A 21864-nucleotide genomic window follows, 5' to 3' on the forward strand; every position below is an offset into this window, starting at 1 on the left:
GTGGCATCTTAATTTGAATTGTGGGATATTTTCTCCACATTCTTTGATGAAGTAATTTGAAAGGCTGCATTTAGTACTCTTCCTTGCCAGCACTGTCATTGATGGTATTTCCATTGTCATCACACAGGTTTCATTGTGGAAACTGTTATAAGCATCTCGCATTGACGTCTGTGCTAAATTTTGAGCTTCTGTAAAAGGTCACCAATCCTGGGAATCTTGCAACCATTTAAATTTGGCATGCTTTTTTAGTTGTTTCTGCAACAGTGTTTTGATCTGTTTTGTGTACTATGTGGAATCGGTGCCATTGTTCATTAGTTTAATTTTTATAAATCTCTTAATTGCTGTCAGTACTATTTCTTTGAATTAAAAGCCACATCTGGTCTACACTTAGATTGTCAATTTGGAAGGAGTGGAGATTCCCCCCAGGAAGCTGTCAAGCAAATTTATATCTGTTTTTTGGAATAGATGTATTTTTCATTTAGTTTTGGAGGCTTTGGAAGTTACAGTACTCAGTCTCTCTGTGACAACCTGGTGTTCACTAATCCCTGTATCCATTTTGATGCTCATTATTAGCTATGGTTTATTTGTTGCTAAGAGGTCAAGTGTGTTTCCACAACTGTTTACTATTTGGGTGGGCTCATAATCTAATTGCTCGAAATAATTTTCAGAGAATGCGTTTAGGACAATTTTGAATGATGTTTTATGTGTACCTCCAGATTTAAATGTGTATTTTGACCAAGAATTTAATCATGTATTTTCGCCAACATATCAAGGGTAAATCGAAGTCAACATGACTATGAGTTACGTGTTTGAAATTAGACTCAAGTTTTCTTCTATCCTTTTACAACTGTATCACCTGAGTTGGGAGGTTGGTAAAAGGATCCAGTTATTATTTTATTCCAGTTGCCAAGAGTAAAAACTGGAGAGACAAACAGAGATTGAAATACATCCAACAAACAATTGAGGACATAGGGTTCAAGTGCTACACTGAGATGAGGAGACTGACTTATGACAGGAATTCGCGGAGGGCCACATTGAGCCTATCAGAAGACTGAAGGAACGGTGGTGGTAGTGGTGGTGCTGGTGGTGGGAGTAGGATGGGGGGAAGAAGGCATCCATCACCAAATGGCCTGCATTTCTGACAACACTGGCTATTGTCCAGGTGATAGTGGAGTCTTCAACATGAAAGGTTAAGTATGTATAGGACTCCTTTTAGTTACCTTTTATGACAGGCAGGAGTTACCATGGGTTTGTTGTAGTCCCCTACACCACAGGAAGAAAGTAACACATAATTAATCAACTAGGTTTGAAAAAGATGGTAAGAATGGCTATCATTAATTACTCATTCACTACATTCTAGAGTGACATCCAGTTTACACTGCATAGGTACAGAAATACCATACACAAACAATAGGTAATTGTACTGCTCATTTTAATAAAACTGTAGTGTCTTCATTTTGAAATATTTTAGTCTTTGTAGAATCACAAGGTGTGAATTTGTAGGGAACAATATCACCAGTTACCATCAGCTGCTGTGTTCATGTGAGCTGTCAAAGAGTTCCCACTCCAGCCACTAAGGTGGTGGGTTTTGGTTTGTTCTCTGTGTGCAGTGTTATGTTCCACAAGTGCTACATAGAGTGATGATTTCTTGCCAGTTATAAACAGTCTCGTGAAATTCTTCTCTAGTGCCAACTAGTACCAAGTATCACCAAGTGTATTTTCTGTTTTTATAAATTAATAAATGTCATTTACTCCTGGTACACTGGAGTTCATATTTTATGCAATTGCCTGAGGGTCTCAAATGCACAGTTATAGTTGTTTGGATAGCTAACACCTAGTTGTACTGACAAACTGAAATAAACTTGAAATCACATCCTCTGTTAGGGTTAATATCATGGACATAACAAGAATTGTTTCAATATTTTTCAATTCTGTACACTTTTAAACTATTGTGCATTAATCATGGTACACTGCTGGACCTCTTAGGAGTTGCTGAGGTAAGATGGAATGGATGTGGAGAGTTACAGTCAGATGAATATGTATTGTACTACTCAGGTGGAGAAGTAAAAGGAATGAATGGAGTAAGAATGATTATGACAAAGGAATTGGCTAAACGTGTGGAATACGTGGACTATGCAAATGACCGGGTTATTGGTGTAAGGCTGAAAGGAGCACAAAAAGATTTATTGATTGCCCAGGTGTATGTGCCAACTTCAGAACATGATGACCAAATTGTAGAGAAACATACAATGTAATAAGAGAATAATGGATGAAAATAAAAAATGCTGCAAAATAGTAATGGGAGACTGGAACGCCATTGTGGGAAAAGGGAAAGAGGGAAGCAGTCATGGTCTTGGAAAGAGAAACGATAGAGGTGAATGTCTAATTGACTTCTGCAGGGAAAGGCAGCTGGTAGTGATAAATACATGTTTCAATAACCACAACAAGAGGCCCTACACTTAGAAATCACCAGGGCATAAATACAGAAACCAAATTGATTTTATACTGATAGAAGAAAGATACAGGAATGGTATCAAGAAGATTCACACATTACCAGGTGTAGATATTAATACCAACCACAACTTACTTACAGCAGAAATAGAAATAAGAATGAAAAACCATGGTGAAGAAGTGGAATCTAGAGAAGATAAGATCCAACAAATTACAAATTACAGAAATGCTGTCACTTGAGTTTCTAAACACATTACGAGACAAAGAAACACCTGATAATGTCGATGAGTACTGGAATATGCTGAAAGAAGGAATCATTAAAACACAACAGCGAAATATAAGATATGTAAAAGGGAAAAGGGGAAAAAAAAACAAAAAAAAAAAAAAACATTGGTTATGCAAGACATGATTTGCAAGATGGAGAAGAGAAGAAAATTTAAAAACAAGAAAGATGTACCAAAGATTAATTAATGAACTGTGAAGAGACACAGAGCAGGCTAGGAAAAAATGGCTAAAAGAGGAATGTGATGCAGTTGAAGAACTGGACAGGAAGGGAAGATACAACTTACTATACAACAGGGAAAGACTATGACATGGGATCAAAACAGAGCAGGAAGTGCTACTATGAAAATTTTGAGTATAGATGAAGAGGTAGTGTACAAAGATCGTGACGATGTCCTCCAGAGATGGGAAGAATATCTAAAAGAGGTATGACACAGATCGTAAACCAGAAACTCTGGAACTTGAATCACTCAACAGTGTATGTGATGACAAGAAAGGGCCAACCATCATAATGGAAGAAGTAAAGTTTGCCATTGCTGCAATGAAAAATGGCAAAGCAGTAGGTACAGATAAAGTACCAGGAGAAATACAGGGTGTTCATAAATGAATATTGGGATTTTAATGCTTTATAATATTTATTATATTAAACTTACAGCTAAAATGATATGTCAAATGAAAGAGCAACTCAAACAGTTTTACCAAGAACCTTATAAATGTTCAATCTGAGCACCTTTTGTCACATGGCACACATCAAGTCTATAGCTGAGTTCTTCCCAAACATTGATAAGTGTGTCTTCAGTAGCAACAGCTGCTTCAATCCAGTTTCTTAATTCAGGGAGGTCTGCTGGTAGCGTAGGCACACACACACAATTCTTGATGAAGCCCCAAAGAAAAAAATCGCATGGTGATAGGTCAGGTGAACGTGGAGGCCACGCAAAGCAAGCCCTGTCATTGGGCCCCTTGCGGCCTATCCACTACTTGGCTATAGACTTGATGTGTGCTGTGTGACAAATGGTGCTCACATAAAACATTTATAAGGTTCTTGGTAAAACTGTTTGAGTTGCTCTTTCATTTGACATATCATTTATAACTGCAAGTTTAATGTAATAAATATTATAAAGTGTAAAAACCCCAATATTCATTTATAAACAGCCTGTATTAAAATGCTTGAACCAAGATGGAATAAGAGAAATATTGAGGTTATGTAATAAAATATATGACAGTGGTGAATGGCCTGAGGACTTTCTGACAACAGTAATGATTCCATCACCGAAAAAACATAGAACCAAGAAATGCAGTTAGCACAGGACAATCAGCATCATTTCACATGCAGCCGAAGTGATGTTAAGAATAATTAATAAGAGACTTGAAAAAGTAATGGAGGAGAATCCTGGTGAGGAGCAGTTTGGCTTTAGACAGAGTACGGGCACCAGAGATGCAATAGGGCTCCTACGAATCTTGGGAGAAAGATTTATTGAAAAAAGAAGAGACCACTATATGTGCTTCATTGGTCTAGAAAAGCCATTTTACAGTATGGCTTGGGAAAAGCTGGTGACCATAATGAGGGAAAAGAGAGTGGGCTGGAAAACCAGAAGACTTGTAAACTCACTATATCTGAATCAAAAAGCCTCATTTAAAGTGTGAGGAGAAAGTACAAACTGGATCAAACTAGGCAAAGGAGTAAGTCAAGGATGCTGTTTATCACCTACCCTTTTCAATTGCTACTTGGAAAATATGATTGACCAATGCTCATTAGATGACAAAGGAATAGAAATTGGAGGAAGAAGACTAGGGTGTTTGAGGTTTGCTGATTACATGGTCCTTCTAGCCACAGGGGAAAAAGAATTACAGGATTTAGTGGACACCATTGAAGATAACAGAAAAAATTATGCAATGAAAATGAACACAAAGAAAACAAAAGTATTGGCAGTAGGAGGAAATAAAGAAATAAAAATTATACTTAATGGAGAAATATTAGAACAGGTGCAAAATTTTAAGTATCTTGGAAGCTGGATAGACACCAACTGGAAGTGCAGCACAGAAATTAAAACAAGGGTAGCAATGACAGATGGCATTTTATAAGAAAAGGAGAATTTTCTGCAGCAATATGGACAGAGAACTGAGGAAAAGACTCATAAAATGTTTTGTATGGAGTGTTCTTCCGGATGGCACTGAAACATGGACTTTGAGGAAGAAAGACAGAAAAAGGCTAGAGGCTTTTGAGATGTGGACATGGTGGAGGATGGAAAGAATAAGTTGGATGGACAGAGTAAAAAATGAAGAGGTACTGAGAAGAGTGGGAGAGAAAAGTCAGTTACTAGATGTAATAAAAAGAAGAAAAAGAAATTGGGTTGGGCATATATTAAGAAAGAATGACAGACATAAAAACAGTTTTAGAAGGTTATGCACAAGGGAAAAGGAAGCGAGGAAGGAAGAGATTTCAGATACTGGATGACATGATGGACAGTACAACATACAGCAGCAGTAAGAAGGAAGCAATGGATCACAGAAAATGGAGAGGCAAAGGACCTGCTAATACAACAGAAAACTGATGATGATGATTACACTGCTATAATTTTATGTTACTTAAAATGAAAACAATTTTATTGCAGTTGTACGTATTAACTGTGTTTGTGAGTAGTCACTAGGAAATAAACCAGTGGGTATAAACTGACTCAGTAAATGACAATTTGACAGTGAATCCTGTGAAACAATGACTTTTGTCTCAAATAATGTACTGCTTATATGGTATGAGACACACAACAATTTCATTAAAGTGTGTGTGTGTGTATGTGTGTGTGTGTGTGTTTTATCTCTTTCCCTGTGCTTGAAGGAAAGATTGAAATTTTTAGAACTTTAGCTCTTTTAAAAAGTGTGTACAGAAGGTACATTTAAGAAAAAACTGTTTCTCACAGAAGACAGGAAACAATTTTTTTTTATGATTCAAGTGTTTCAGTTACTCTGCTGGTCTTTAAAATTGCAACACCAAGAAAGTAGCAAGCAACATTTTTTAAAAATTCTACATATACATTCCAGTAACAATAATACATAATTAAATTTTGTAGGTGTGCAGGGTTACCACCTCTGGCAGCAACAGTGGCTCCAGCCTGACTAGGCATTGAGTCAATCTGAGCTTGAATGACAGATATGAGTTCATCAGTCATGTTGCTTCGGCTCTGTGAGTGAGAGATCTGGAGACTGTATTGTCCAGGGCAACAACTGAACACTGTAGTATCAAGGAAGGTGACGGCAACGTGGGAAACATATGGTCTTATGGTATCTAGTTGAAAGATAATTTCAGACAGCCCTCAGAAGTAGGGCACAGCCATTGTCCTTAAAACATCAGAAATGTATAGCTGCTGTCCAAATTACTGGCTGTGTGAACCAGAGCTGACTGTGTTGTGGCTGGCCATTGTGGCGAGCGGTTCTAGGCACTTCAGTCTGGAACCATGCTGCTTCTATGGTCATAGGTTCGAATCCTGCCTCGGGCATGGATGTGTGTGATGTCCTTAGTTTAGTTAGGTTTAAGTAGTTCTAAGTCTAGGGAACTGATGACCTCAGATGTTAAGTCCCACAGTGCTCAGAGCCATTTGACTGTGTTGTGACTGTGGTATCAGGCTGGGGCCAGATGATAATGACAAATGCAGTCTGACAGTTTTCATTCTCCTTTGAGCTTCCACTCATGGACTGTGGTGTAGTATGCAGGATTGAGGCTCATCTAAAAAGACAACATGTAGTCATTTCTGTGGTATCATTGGGTGCACCACTGTTCATACACCTCTTTCTGCTGCTGTATTAAGGAAAATCGCAAAAGTGGTCCCTTTGCTGACAGCCTGTGGTGCTCCAGATGGCATTGCATTATCCATGTGGATACTTGTGTTGCTACAAACAAGCCCCTTTACTGAGTCAGTGTATGTGACTGTAACTCTGTCACAGCTTGCGTATGTGATGCTGTACGAGCCTGCACAAACAAACAAACAATATGTTTCTCCTCTCAGGTACTAGTCACATGGGCTCATTGAGATGCTGCATCATGTTGAGTATGGTCTTCCAGAACCCATAAATTCCAAAGTTGCACGACATTCATGATATCCCAACGAATACAAGCAGCAGTATCACAGAACAATAAACCATAGCCGTAATGTTCCACAATCCTACTGCTGTCAAATTCTGATGTGTACTGGTTGATGTTTCTTATACTTAAAAGAGGAATAAAAAGATCTTCTCACAAACAAACAACATTCAGATGTGATTTCTGAATTTGAAAACAACTGTATAATCTTTCCGTATATGTAAATGGCATAAAATGCAGATAGCATGTAGATGGTATTGCTCCTACTACACGTGCAATTGTGCTGAAATGCTAATCTTTTACACATCCAAGTATGTAGCACACTTTATACTTACTTGACATTTGTTGCATTCTGCCTTCATGGTACTGCAGTTCCGATGGGCAGCAAAGTACATTGTGTATGCTTTATAAAGTGCCCACTACTTCCCTAAATACATTTTGTGGAATATTAATCTCAAATTGGAGCACTTTATAACTGTTAATGGGACTGATAATGTGGTGCTTCTATTTATTTGCAATGAGGCACATTTACAAACACCATATACCTCTTATTTTACTTAGTCCAGTTAGGGGATTATTTTGATCCTGGAAACTTGATGCATGGCTTAAAGATTGTGTTTCAGTTCTCATGAAAATTGTATTAAATCTTCTCAAACAATTCATAACAGCTCACAATAGCACTGACCCAAAAACTGAGTCATAGACTGAGATATACTGAGTCACATACTGAGTGACAATGAACCACGCTGTCACAGCCACAATCACATTTATATTCTTTTGATAGTTAATACAAGTCTTACTTTATTAAAAATGTATTTGTAGGTAACTTTGTCATACTCAGACATATTTACAGTAGACTTCCTGCACTTCATTATTTAATATTTTCTCCCCAAATTATTACCATTAGGTTCTTTTGCAAATTTTACATCTCGGATGTAAATATGTGATCTTTTTAATATGATTTACATATTATTTTTATTTGATAAAATTTCTTGTTTATCTTGAGGTTTGTTATATGTTTACATGGTTTCAATGTCAACATGAACTGGAATATAAAATTAATTTTTGCCTTTTCACAGCAATGTCACATTTCACAATAACTTTAAAATTTAATTGACCCAAACAATGGACTACCCATGCATACATATTTTTATCAGAAATTATTAATTTCAGTGCCGGCCGAAGTGGCCGTGCGGTTAAAGGCGCTGCAGTCTGGAACCGCAAGACCGCTATGGTCGAAGGTTCGAATCCTGCCTCGGGCATGGATGTTTGTGATGTCCTTAGGTTAGTTCGGTTTAACTAGTTCTAAGTTCTAGGGGACTAATGACCTCAGCAGTTGAGTCCCATAGTGCTCAGAGCCATTTGAACCATATTAATTTCAGTGATTTCATTAATTAATCACAAGATGAAGTAAAATACTCAGACTGTTAATCAGAAATATTTACTGTCTATTCAAAATTATTGCTGAAACCCTGGACTGACAACTTACAGGATGTTTTTTTTTATATATTTTTTTAAGGTGTATCGGGTTGTTCATTGAGCATTTACACTCAGTAACATATTATAAGCTGTCAAAGGTAGTTATGTTGCAACATCATTTAGTGCTCTTCATCTAATTAGTCTTAATTATTGTTTCAGAGAAACAGACAGTGCTGTATTTCCCTTACTTTAGTGGGAGATACTTAGCTGTGGCTGCATCGTTAAATGGTGGAAATGCACTGGCTACTTTTGTTCGTACCCTTCAACAATGGACATTAGAACTTGGCTTCAGTGTTCCACAGTGTGAGTTATTTTTATTGTATGAAAGAATGTATGTTGTGCTTTTTCTCTTGTCACCTTTAGGTATAGTATAATCAATCATGATTTGCAATGCAAATTTCTCTTTATTGGGTTGCATATTTTATCCTTTAAGCTAATATTGAAGTTTGTCTGGTAGTAGGTGTAGCACTGATATGGAGAGTGTTGTACCCCTATAGAGAGAGTGTGCATAATCAAACAGCGCACGAAACAAGTGCATCCGCAACTGGCCTAGAGAGGTTGCCTTGCAACCTGGACAGATGGTGTAGGAAGTGTAGTGCCATGTGCAAACAACCCAATATAAGCCCGGTGTGCCAGGCTTTCAGCCTCACTTACGTTTATTTACTTATTGATGCTCACCAATGAGACTATATATTGATGCGTTTTACAGTTATGATACTTTGTATCATTCTGTACTTCATTCAGTGTTATTGTGAATCTCTTCATGTGGAAGAAGAATAAAACTTGTTGGTTTTACTTCTGATATTGTGTCTGTAGAATGTTACAAGATAGTTGGCAATATTCTATTCCATGTGTTTCATTTCTTGGTGCAATATACAGCCAACATGTCAGTGGAAGAAATTCTTCAATTTATTTTTGAACAACAGTGAGTGCTCACTAACCATCATCAGGCTCTCTCCATGGCACTAAACAATTTGGCAGCTTCATTGATCCATCTGGTTCTACTATCGTTGACTCAACCCCCACCATTTCCTCCATATATTGTGTCTGTAGAAGATTGGGATGCTTACGGAAAACGCCTTTGGCAACATTTTCAAGTTTTTGCCAACCAAAGTTCGTGTATGGCTTTATTTTGGTTATTGATTTCTCCTCATTTTTATCACATTTTGGTCAGCTAGCTCCTCTTCAGGAACCCATCAGTCTCTCTTTTGATGGAATGTGTCAGTTACTCTCTAATTGTCATTGCAAACATATCCATGCTATTGCTGCTTCTACTGTTGTCAGAAGTGGCTGCAACAATCATACAGAGCTTGGACAACAGAACTTTATAGTCTTAGCCATAATTACGTTTGTTACTAAAGCCCACTGGGACTCTAATGTTGATTTGATGGCTCGTGATGCTACAATACACCTAGCCCCTAAAAGGGAAGTTTGTGAAAGTGCTTTATAATGTGAAAATACCTCTCTCACAGATATTGTGAACACTGATGATTCTTTTGAAGTATCTGTGGCATGAAGAAATCAGATAGAAGCGTGGTGTGAAGTGGCCGCCATTGATTCCTCTACTCCTCGGCTGCCGTCAGTTAGCTCACGGGGGCAAGAGGATGTTGTGGTCATACAACTGCAGCCTCAATGCTGTGTGGGGGCAGCACCATCTAAGCAACAACAGCAGTCAGCATCACTGATGGCTCGTGATGCTACAATACACCTGGCCCCTAAAAGGGAAGTTTGTGAAAGTGCTTTACAATGTGAAAATCCCTCTCTCACACATATTGTGAACACTGATGAGTCTTTTGAAGTATCTTTGGCATGAAGAAATCAGTTATCTCACGGGGGTAAGACGACTTTGTGATCATACAACTGCAGCCTCAATGCTGTGTGGGGCAGCACCATCGAAGCAGCAACAGCAGTCAGCATCACAACTGCTGCCGCATGCTCCTCTTCTATCATAGCTTGTTATTTTGTTGAACATGAGTGGGCTGCAAGCCCGAAGAGTTGGTCAATATGCAACCATTGTAAAAAAAATATACTTAGTGCATCCGTGTAGAACTCGCAGCCTCCTTCACAAGACATGAACATGGATGAGAAGTGTTTCCCAAGTGATGGTAGCCCCAAAGTAAGTCTACATTGAAGTACGTGTGATGGACTAGATGTTTAAAATGCAAGTGGACGTGGGTGCAGCAGTGACCGTTAAATTTTTAAACCTATGTTGATCCTGAACCACTGGCCCAGCCACTTAATGTTCTCTTATGCAAAGATGTTTCTTTTCACTGTTCGCCCACTAGCTAGTAAGTTTTTGCCCTGTTAAGGTCAAAATTACACTGGGACCTTGCTCGGTTACCTTCCAACCAAGCCAACGATTTTGTTGGCCACAGACACCTCCCAGTATGACCTTGAGGTTGTACTTGTGCACAAATATGTGGACAGTTCTGTATACCCTCTTGTGTACACTTCCAAAACTCTGAATCAGGTGCAACAGCACCACTTGCAGACAGAGAACGAAGCCCTTGTTAAATTTATATGCTCAAAAATTTCATGTTTTCATATAGGGTTCCATGTATCATTTGACTACTGATCATAAACCTGTGTTTTCTCTTTTCAGTTGTTCAGCATCTTTACCAGACAAAGTGGCCCATTTCCTGCAATGCTGGACTCTGTTTTGTCATGCTGTAACTATGAGATTCATTTCTGACCCAGAGCACAGTACACTAATGCAGATGCTCTTTCTCGATTGCCGATTGGCCCCAATACGCCATGTGATCAAGATGAACTGTTGTGTTTCTATTTACATGTTGAACCTCAAAACACTATGGATGCTTTTCCCATTCTTGGATTTTGGTGGCTGTCATGACCAATCCTGTCTTATGTCAGATTGTTCAATTTGTCAACAACAGCTGGCTAGACATACCACTGGATCGAGCGTCAGATCCTTTGCGTGATTATTATTTTGAGGGGCCATTCTTTAACTTCTTTTGGATTGTAGTAGTGGATAAATTCTCAGAATTTCCTTATGTGATTTGTTGCCTGTCCACATCCACAGTCTAGGCCCTTTCAAAGATTTTTTCCTTAGAAGGGTTGCCTTATACACTGGTAATGAACAATGTCCCACAGTTTGTGTCTCAAGATTTTGAATATTTTTGTACAAAGATCAGCATCTGGCATGTTATGCCCCCTCCCTTTCATCCCCTGTCCAATGGAGAAGCGGGGCAGCTGGTTCATACATTCAAAACCCAGATGAGAAAACATATCACTCAATCTTCTCCCAAGGAAGCCCTCAGTAGGTTCTTCAGTTCATATAGGTTTCACTCCAGTTGGCAAAACCACTTCACAGATGTCAGTCCTGTATGCTGATTCATCTATTCCAGCCACCACATGCCCACCTGCCAGCACCAGCCTCGCTGCAATTCCAGCTGTGCTCTTCCATCAGGGCCTGCAGGTTTTGCCAGCATCCTAAGTGCATACCAGCGGTCATCCATCACTGCTGAGGCTACCCTCTCTGTGTTATGCTCAACTCCAATGGCTCAGAGTCACAACACTATGAATAACTTCATCCACGTGTGGCTGACTGCACATAGGAGAGCCCGCCTCCACCATTTGTTTTGGCCCCTGGAAAAGGCAAGGGAGAGAAGTAGAGAAGAGGAAAGGACTTCTAGGTGCACTGGTGGGATACAAGGCACGTGTACTGTAATGGAATCGGGAAGGTGTTGGACAGGTGGAGCACAGGGGTTAACAAAGGTTGAGGTCAGGAGAGTTACGGGAATGAATATGTTGTAGGGAGAGTTCCCACCTCTGCGGTTCAGAAAAGCTGGTGTTGCTAGGAAGAGTCCAGATGGCACAGGCTATGAGCCAGTCATTAAAGTGAAGTACACCTGTTGTGGGTAGATTTTTCTGCAACTAAATGGTCCAGCTGTCTCTTGGCCACAGTTTGGCAGTGCACATTCATGCAGACAGACAACTTGTTAGTAGTCATGCCCACGTAGAATGCAGCACAGTGATTGCAGCTAAGTAGCAGCTGGAGACAGTAATCATGTGTGTGTGTGAATTGTTGTTGTTGTTGTGTGAATGTGTGACAGTTCCACTTCTGAGGAAGGACTTTGTCTGAAAGCATATATATTTTTAGTATTCTTTTTATTGTGTTTGTCTGCATCTCATTACCTCCAGTACCTGCAGTTCTCTAGTTGTAGACACTCTGAAGTCTGAAACTTCTGCATTGAACACAACCCATTTAATATTTGAATGCACCAGAAAAGAAATTTAATTCTTTAATGCTACCATTGTGCACCTAGCTAATAAAAGTGTGGGGACGGAATCAAAATTTTTGCAATAACTGAATACAGTAACCACATTTATCTTGTGATTTCTTATTCACTACTATTTCTGACTGGAACTGTTCAAAATGAATTAAAATACTGTCATAGCTTCTTTTAGTTTCAATCCCATTTTTAATTATGGTATATTCCATCACCCAGGATTTTAATGAATGTGTGGAATTTCTGTTCATCTAGCACAATCTATATATCAAATTTATCATAAATGTAATTTACAGAACACAAGACTAACTAATCATCTAACCAACCAGATGTCTCCCATAATTTCGCTTGATATCATTTGAGCGCTGCTAAGAACATTGGTATAAATATAAAATGTTTTTCATCTCTCATGATCTATGAGTAATACATGAAATATTTCATCTTCTTACCTTCATGTTGTTTTAAATTACATTAATATTGTTACTTCAATAAATTAGTAGGTACTCATCATGATAATAGTGTAGCAAATTTATATTGTAGATCTAAGTTTTATATCTTTTATTATTAAAGTTGTAAACACGATAGTCTTTTATTATTTGTAATAAAATAAAAACCCCATTATCACATTGGTGAAAGTATTATGTTGATTGGTTCTATTTAAACAGAGGCACTATTCTCTTTTCAACATCCAGATATTACATGTATAAATTTGACACTATCTTTATAGTTCAGTTCTTTATGGCCGTAGCTTAGAATGATACATCTGATTGTAACTGCTGAAACGTTTTTGTTTACAGCTAAAGTGTGGGAAAAAATACTGGTTTTGGCTGCTGAGGAAAATGCAGTTTCATCACTGAAAGTGATACCAACATTGCTGGGAGAAAGGCATAGTCCTGAACAAAATGCAACAGTTACAAACATTGATTTAGGTAATCTGTCATTGGGACAAGTATTCCGTGCATTATGTAGTGGTGTTATTGAAAATTTACACAGGTAAGCTTTATGTTGATATATGCATTCTCCAGTTGCACATAATTAGAAAAGTGTCTGTTAGAATACTGATAATGCACAGCAAAGCTAAAATCATCAGAACACACCTATAAAAATAATAATAGTTGTACATGAATGTAGGCCCTCTCGGTGTGTACCAGTGGTGAAAAGCTCTCTGGTTTCCAGCTTACATCACCAGAAGATGATGAACATGACACTCATCAAAGTGTCATAATATTTTAACACTGCTACTTGGCTGGAAGTTTGATAATTTTCCACCAATAATAGCTTTTTAAGTAATAGAATTTTATAGTATGTATAGCAGCCATAGTTCCTGAGAATTATTATATAAACCTCATTTTCACTCATTAAACTGTAGAGTTCCTCTAGCATAGCGATTTCAATGAGAATAATTTGCATGCAACTCTAAAAAAAAAAAAAAAAAAATGCAGCAAGTACCTTTAGAAAGTATGTACAGGGTGTGATTGTAATTAAAGTTTCAGAAAGTTGTAAGAAACAAATCACTGCTCAGAATGATGTCAAATTTGAATGTAATATTGTTGAAGAAGGGTGAAACGTTATGGAAACAAAAAAACTGTAATGGAACCCCTAGATGGTGCTGTAAGCAGCAGATTACAGTTAAAAAAAAAAAAAAAAATTACAAGACGCGTGACTGTGCATCAGTAACTCTGCAGAAGTTTCAGACACTCAAGGTTATCAAAAAAGGTGGTGGGCCATTCCTGCCAAGGGTCTGGAGAAAATAATTATGAAACCTGAAAAGCCAGGTTCTTTTTTTAAATGGTGTGGCAGAGAGAGGAAAACATCAGTAGAAGAAGTGACCACAGCATTGCAAGAGGGGCCAAGCAGTTGTGTACTGTGCTCGGGGAATTGCCTGAACTTTGGATGTGCCTGTGAGCCTGGTACATAAAATTCTACAAAACATCCTGCATTGCTATCCATGCAAAATTACTCATGATCAGGAGTTGCTTCATGTTGACCTGCTAGTAAGACAAACATTTGCTCTATAATTTCTTGTTCACATGGAAGTTGACAATGAATGGCCATGGAACATTCTGTGGACAGACAAAGTCCATTTCCATCTCCAAGAACATTTGAATTCACAGACTTTCAGAATATGAGCTATGAAAATCCATTTGCACATCAATTGGTATCACTTCATTCTGCAGAGGTAACTGTGTGTTGTGAGTTGACAACTTCATTTGTCGTAGGGCCATATTTTTTGAGGAAGTGGATCCTATCAGTCCTACTACTTGTACTGTAATTTATAAATGCTAGGAGAGTCTTCTATGCACCAAAGGTGATTGCAATCCTTCAACAATGTGGCTGTGTGTATAGGATCATGTTTTGCAAGATGATGCTCCTCTGCACATTACACAGTCATTGGAGCAGCAGCTGCAGAGGCATTTTAGAAATGTTAGAATTATCAGCGATCATCTCCCTATAGCCTCTGGGATATCCAGATCATGTGATCTTAATCCATGTGATTTCTCGCTGTGAAGCTATCTCACTGCTTTGAATATAAACATAGCTGAACTGAAGGCATGCACTGCACAACACATTCTGAACATGAGCTTGAGACACTCCGATCTGTTGCAGAAGGTGCCGTTTCTCAGTTTCAGCCTGTGGCAGAAAATGGTGGACAGCATAGTGAAAATGTCTTGCGTGCATCTCACAACAATTAAAAACCAATTTCATTGTTGCTTTTTATGCAGGTTTTGGCCCCAGGACAATTAAAAACTGATTTTTCCCTTCCAGTGTCATACAATCTTGCCATAGTGGACAGGCTTACCAAACTAATTGTGCCTCAACTATTGAATGCTGAAGCTCTGTGTTCATGCACATTGCACAGTGTGTTTGGTTCAATGTTCAACCCACACCATAGCCATTGTATTGCGATTCATCTGTCAATTGTAGTCAATCCCATTTACATTATGATGCTTACTGCACTTTCTAATAGAAAATTTTCGTTAAATTTTTTTTGTTTCCATAATGTTCCCCCCTTCTCCAACAATATTCTGTTCAAATTTGATGTCATTCTGAGGAGTGTTTCCTTTTTTACACTTTTTTGATACTAGGACTTCAGTTGTAATCATCCTGTATATCTAGGAATGGGAATTTCTCTCACTCAAGAAGAGTCTCAACAAAAATAGTCAAAATCTCAGGACTTCCAGTAACCGTCTTGAGAGAAAGTGAATAGAGCTGTGCGTTTTTGAGTGCATATACATATCATAAAAAGTACCACTGCTGTTGGGAATGGTTTCTTGAACCATAACAGTTGGATTTTTAAATTTTGTTGATCTGCTGTGATATGTCTTAAACATCTGCTTCAACTTTACAATGAAATTATTATAAAAAAAAGTTCTTGATTAGAAAAAAGAATGAGATACAAAAAAAATCATACTTTAGATGATTTTAAGAAATGGAAGCAGTGTTCTGTTTTCCATAAAACAAAGTTGTATGTTGCTGTTTCCTTAAATTATCATGTGATTTGTCCTGTCTTTGTACTAAACTACTTAGGAGAAAACTCAGAACATCACTCAGTTCACAATACAAACACAGGTTCACAATACAAACACAGTTCTAATGGAAACTGTGGAAGTCTACAGTACTCCTTGTATACTGCAGTTTAACTGTTTGGTTGCTTGTGAAATATGCTGTCCCCGTGACTGCCATCAACATACACTTCAATAAAACTAAGTAAATGTAGAGCATCTCCAGACTGGTGCAAGCCTTTCACTTTAATCCCACAGTGGCATAGTTCATGTTTCTGTAACTGTTCATTTTCTCCAGCAGCTTCTCATGTGGTCTTGTGAGGTTAGCAGACCCAATTTCTAAATTTCTCCATGGTAGAAAAATACTGGGTGCTCACCAGAGGTTGAGCTAGGGATGGTAAAAACCAACTGGCTAAAACCAGTATTATTAGTTTAGCTCTGAATAACAAGTAATTTGCAGTATTTATTTATTTATTTAATTTTTTACTAACAATTGAGTAAAAAAGTTGAGATATCAATTAGCCATAGCAGGAGTGCTGTTTTCTCATTTTTAAATACACCTTTTTGTTTAAAAAAGGAGCGATTTTTATCCATAAAATTTGCGTTGGTTTGAAATATTGGATTATTAGAGAAAATAAAAATGAGCAGTGCTGTTTTAAAAACAATGCCTACAGAAACAAGCAACAGGTGTAGGATATAAGAAATTGTACAGCATTGCTGAGATATTAATATCACCGCTGCCATGGCTTAAGGTACAGGTATAAGTGCAGTGTTCAAGACTTGGCCCCAGCTGGTCTATACGGTAGTTCCTCGCTGTCATCACCAGACATCCATTATATTGCAGTCTAGTCTGGAAATATTTTTATAAAGTGATGTAGCAATGAAGTACAATGCTTCATTTGTTTTAAAAGATTGAAGATTTGTTTGCCATATCTATGAAATAATGAAAGAGAAAGTAAATTATGGTAAGTGTAATAAATTAATAAATTAAAAACTTAAAACAAATCGTTCATAGTATACAACAAAATGGAAAGTAGCTGATCTACTGTCTATGTGTGCATATGCCTTTATCTGTTTGTATCCCTTGAAAATGGACCAAATTAACCTGAAAAACAGAGTTCTTAAGCCTCAGTTTTCACCATTTAGCATTGACTATTCATAATGCCCAAACAGTGATATGATGCCCAGTGACACCATTATTTTTTAGCATAGTTTCAAAAAATTAGAATCAACAGGGGAATATTGTTTTTTTAATACTCAACCACTTATCACTTTTGAGAAAATCGGCAAATGGTAGATGGACAAAATTTTCTTTTATTTACCTGTATAATGTAATATTTTGACTCCATGTTTCTTGAAACTGAGATAGTCAAAATTTTTCAATCTTTGTTCAATTTCTATGTTTAATACAGGAAATAATAGGAATGAAAAACTGAAAATTGATTACTTCAGAAACAGGTTATTTTGGATGGTTTTAATGGCCAGGTTGCACTGGCATTGAAAAAAATTTATATAACTGAAAATCAATTGTTTCAGCAATAATGACCATTCCTAAGCTGAGCCCAGGACTTTTATATTAATAGTAAGTGATACTGACAACTATTCAGCATAGCCAGAATGAGAGTTTCTCTTCCTCCTTGTAGTACTTTTCTGCTATCATGAACAGCACTTAGGATGAAATCATTACCTAGTTAATGTTTGAAAATAAAATTCCTCCTTTTTAGTGTAACATTAAGACAGAATTTCCATGTGTTTGTAATAGGCTCACCTGCAGGAGAAAGTACACAGCAGAGCTTATCCACAGCCTCAAGGTTGTTGCTGAGTCAGAAATCTTTTACTCTGTGAAGGGTATTTGCTGTGTTGTGTTGATTATGTGTGACAAATTAAACTGTGTGCTGAACTAGGATTTAAACCTGGATGATACCCTTTTGTGAGTAGTGCACTACCAGTTACACTACCCAAGTATACCTCACAGACTGACCCAAAACTTCAGTTTGACTTGGGATCTTCCCATTTCCTTCGTTAATACAGAATTTGTGGCGTATCTTTTGTCTTGAAAATGATAGTCTCACAGTACCATGTAAGAGCCTCTGCAGACATTGTAGAAAAAGAACAAAAGTTTGTGACAAGTTGAAGCTTTGAGTCAATCCATTAGGCCAGTCTGTATAGTATAATTGTCAATACACAGACCACAAAAGTCAGTGCCCTGCCAATTCCAAATCTGCTACCTTATTTAATATGCATCGCCCGAATTGTCATACTCTGATGTCATTTATATTTCTTTTCTTTCTCTATACACAAATTCTTGCAATATAAATTTACTTCAAAATTTATTCACAGAATGCAAACAGACTACAACTGATGTCAAGGAATTCACACTCAGCAAATTAATTTCAGATTGTTTTGTACTGCCTTGGATCATCAAGAGTCTCTGCTCTTTTAGACATGCATGTAAGAATCTAAGTTTTGTATATGGTGTAAATCTACTACCCAACAGTAACGTGCAAAAATTTATGCCAGAGCAGTACTCTAACCTAAATTTCCCACTTGTTGTGAGCAGTCACCTCAACCATTTTCGCTAGCTGGCTACTCTATGTTCGAGTCCTGATCCACCATAAATTTTCATATGCCACTACTGGATAGTAGTTCTATACCTAATACAATTGATGTCAAGGAATTTGCATTCAGCAAATTAATTGCAAATTGTTTTGTACCGCCTTGAATCATCGAAAGTGTCTGTTCTTTCTGACATGCATGCATGCGTGTAAGAACCTAAGTTTTGTATATCAGCCTGCACATAAAGAACAATTACTGTTTTCACATATTCAGAAATTCTTATAATGGACATCCTTTTACTCTTGGCTCTGGAAGAATTTTATTGTTTCCAGTATGTAATTGTGCAATATGATGCTAAAGAAAAATTAATCTTTTGTAGTAAATCAAGACACCAATAAACTCGCACTCAGTATTTTGGCAGATCCAATAGTACCACATACATCAGAAATTTTCCTGTAATTTTAGCTTGGTGCGGTTGGCAGTACAGAAGGATGCCTCTGAGAGATATAGGAGCCTTTTGGCATGGCACCTCATCGGTAACAACTGTCTGTCTCACTGAGTGATTATATTCTTGCCAAGATAAGCCAGCTGCACTGTTAATTTTCTGCTAGTATCAATGATCCTTCATTCACTAGACATAAATTTGCTGTAACTACATTCATAACAGGGCTGTGAGATTTTATTTAAAAAAGTCATTTTACTATATCAGTATTCAGCTACTTGTATGACTGTCAAATAGAATACAGCATCGTAAAAGTTCGTACCTACAGTGAATATGTTGTCGAAACAGAGCAGAAATGTGACTGAAGTGGCAAAATGCAAACATATGATATTGACAATCCACCAAATATGCAAATCACAGGAAAATTGAAAAAAGTGAAAACTGAATCAATATTATGAGTGAATTTAAATTGCATCATCAACTTTTTTTTATGTCACCAGTCTTCTGAGTGGTTTGATGCGGTCTGCCACAAATTCCTGTGCTGTGCTAACCTCTTCATCTCAGAGTAGCACTTGCAACCTATGTTCTGAATTATTTGCTGGATGTGTTCCAATCCCTGTCTTCCTCTACAGTTTTTGCCCTCTACGGCTCCCTAGTACCATGGCACTCATTCCCCCATGTCTTAATAGATGTCCTATCATCCTGTCCCTTCTCCTTATCAGTGTTTTCCACATATTCCTTTCCTTTCTGATTCTGTACAGAACCTCCTCATTCCGTACCTTATCAGTCCACCTAATTTTCAACATCCATCTGTAGCACCGCATCTCAAATGCTTTGATTCTCTTCTGTTCTGGTTTCCCCACAGCCCATGTTCCACTACCATAAAATGCTGTGCTCCAGATGTACATTCTCAGAAATTTCTTCCTCAATTTATGGCCGATATTTGATATTAGTAGACTTCTCTTGGCCAGGAACGCCCGTTTTGCCAGTGCTAGTGTGCTTTTGATGTCCTCCTTGCTCTATCCATCATTGGTTATTTTACTGCCTAGGTAACAGAATTCCTTAACCTCAGCTAGCTTGTGACCATCATTCCTGATGTTAAATTTCTCGCTGTTCTCATTTCTACTACTTCTCATTACCTTTGTCTTTCTTCGATTTACTCTCAACCCATGCTCTGTACTCATTAGACTGTCCATTCCGTTCAGCAGATCATTTAATTCTTCTTCACTTTCACTCAGGATAACAGTGTCATCAGCGAATCGTATCATTGATATCCTTTCACCTTGAATTTTAATTCCACTCCTGAACCTTTCTTTTATTTCCATCATTGCTTCCTCGATGTACAGATTGAACAGTAGGGGTGAAAGGCTACTTCCTTGTCTTACACCCTTTATAATATGAGCACTTCATTCTTGGTCATACACTTTTATTATTTCCTCTTGGCTGTTGTACATACTGTATATGAGCCGTCTCTCCATATACCATACCCATATTTTTCTCAGAGTTTCAAACATCTTGCACCACTTTACATTGTCGAATGCTTTTTTCAGATCAAAAAAGCCTAATAACTTGTCTTGATTTTTCTTTAATCTTGCTTCCATTATTAACCGGAATGTCAGCATTGCCCCTCTAGTGCTTTTACCTTGCCTAAAACCAAACTGATCATCATCTAGTGCATCCTCAATTTTCTTTTCCATCCTTCTGTATATTATTCTAGTAAGCAACTTGGTTGCATGAGTTGTTAAGCTGAGTGTGTGATAATTCTTGCACTTGTCAGCTCTTGCTGTCTTCAGAATTGTGTGGATGATGCTTTTCCAAAAGTCAGATGGTATGTCTCCAGGTTCAGACATTCTAACACTAACATGAATAGTCATTTTGTTGCCACTTTCTCCAATGATTTTAGAAATTCTGATGTAATATTATATATCCCTTCTGTCTTATTTGATCTTAAGTCCTCCAAAGCTCTTTTAAATTCTGATTCTAATACTGGATCCCCTATCTCTTCTAATCGACTCGTGTTTCGTCTTCTGTCACATCAGACAAATCTTCCCTCTCATAGAGGCTTTCAGCATATTCTTTCCACCTATCCGTTCTCTCCTCTGCATTTAACGGTGGAATTCCTGTTGCACTCTTAATGTTACCACCCTTGCTTTTAATGTCACCGAAGGTTGTTTTGCCTTTCCTGTATGCTGAGTCTGTCCTTCCAACAATAATTTCTTTTTCGATGTCTTCACATTTTTCCTGCAGCCATTTTGTCTTAGCTTCCCTGCACTTCCTATTTATTTCATTCCTCAGAGACTTGTATTTTTGTATTCGTGAATTTCCCGAAACATTTTTATATTTTCTCCTTTCATCGATCGATTGAAGTATTTCTTCTGTTACACATGGTTTCTCCACATTTACCCTCTTTGTACCTATGTTTTCTTTCCCAACTTCTGTGATGGCCCTTTTTAGAGATGTCCATTCCTCTTCAACTGTACTGCCTACTGAGCTATTCCTTATTGCTGTATCTATAGCCTTAGAGAACTTCAACCATATCTCATCATTCCTTAGTACTTTTGTATCCCACTTCTTTATGTATTGATTCTTCCTGACTAATGTCTTAAACTTCAGCCTAGTCTTCATAACTACTATATTGTGATTTAAGTCCATATCTGCTCCTGGGTATGCCTTACAATCCAGTATCTGATTTTGGAATCTCTGTCTGACCCTGGATATAATCTAACTGAAATCTTGTCATATCACCCGGCCTTTTCCAAGTATACCTCCTCCTCTTCTGATTCTTGAACAGAGTAGTCACTATTACTAGCTGTAACTTGTTACAGAACT

At 37.7% G+C, this 21864-nt stretch overlaps 1 protein-coding gene across 5 annotated transcripts in view; it reads left to right on the plus strand.

Moving 5' to 3' along the window:
- LOC126263670 (sedoheptulokinase-like) overlaps positions 1-21864 on the plus strand; it is a 179039-nt gene that overhangs the window by 78293 nt on the left and 78882 nt on the right. For all 5 annotated transcript variants that reach the window (XR_007546887.1, XM_049960804.1, XM_049960812.1 and 2 more), the window contains 2 exons: positions 8444-8587; positions 13332-13527. Coding sequence is in view for 4 of the 5 variants with exons in the window: in XM_049960804.1 (XP_049816761.1) it covers positions 8444-8587; positions 13332-13527 (340 nt within the window). In the remaining variant the exon portion in view is untranslated. The remainder of the gene's footprint in view (positions 1-8443; positions 8588-13331; positions 13528-21864) is intronic.

Source organism: Schistocerca nitens, chromosome 1, assembly GCF_023898315.1.
Source record: "Schistocerca nitens isolate TAMUIC-IGC-003100 chromosome 1, iqSchNite1.1, whole genome shotgun sequence".
NCBI lineage: Eukaryota > Metazoa > Arthropoda > Insecta > Orthoptera > Acrididae > Schistocerca > Schistocerca nitens.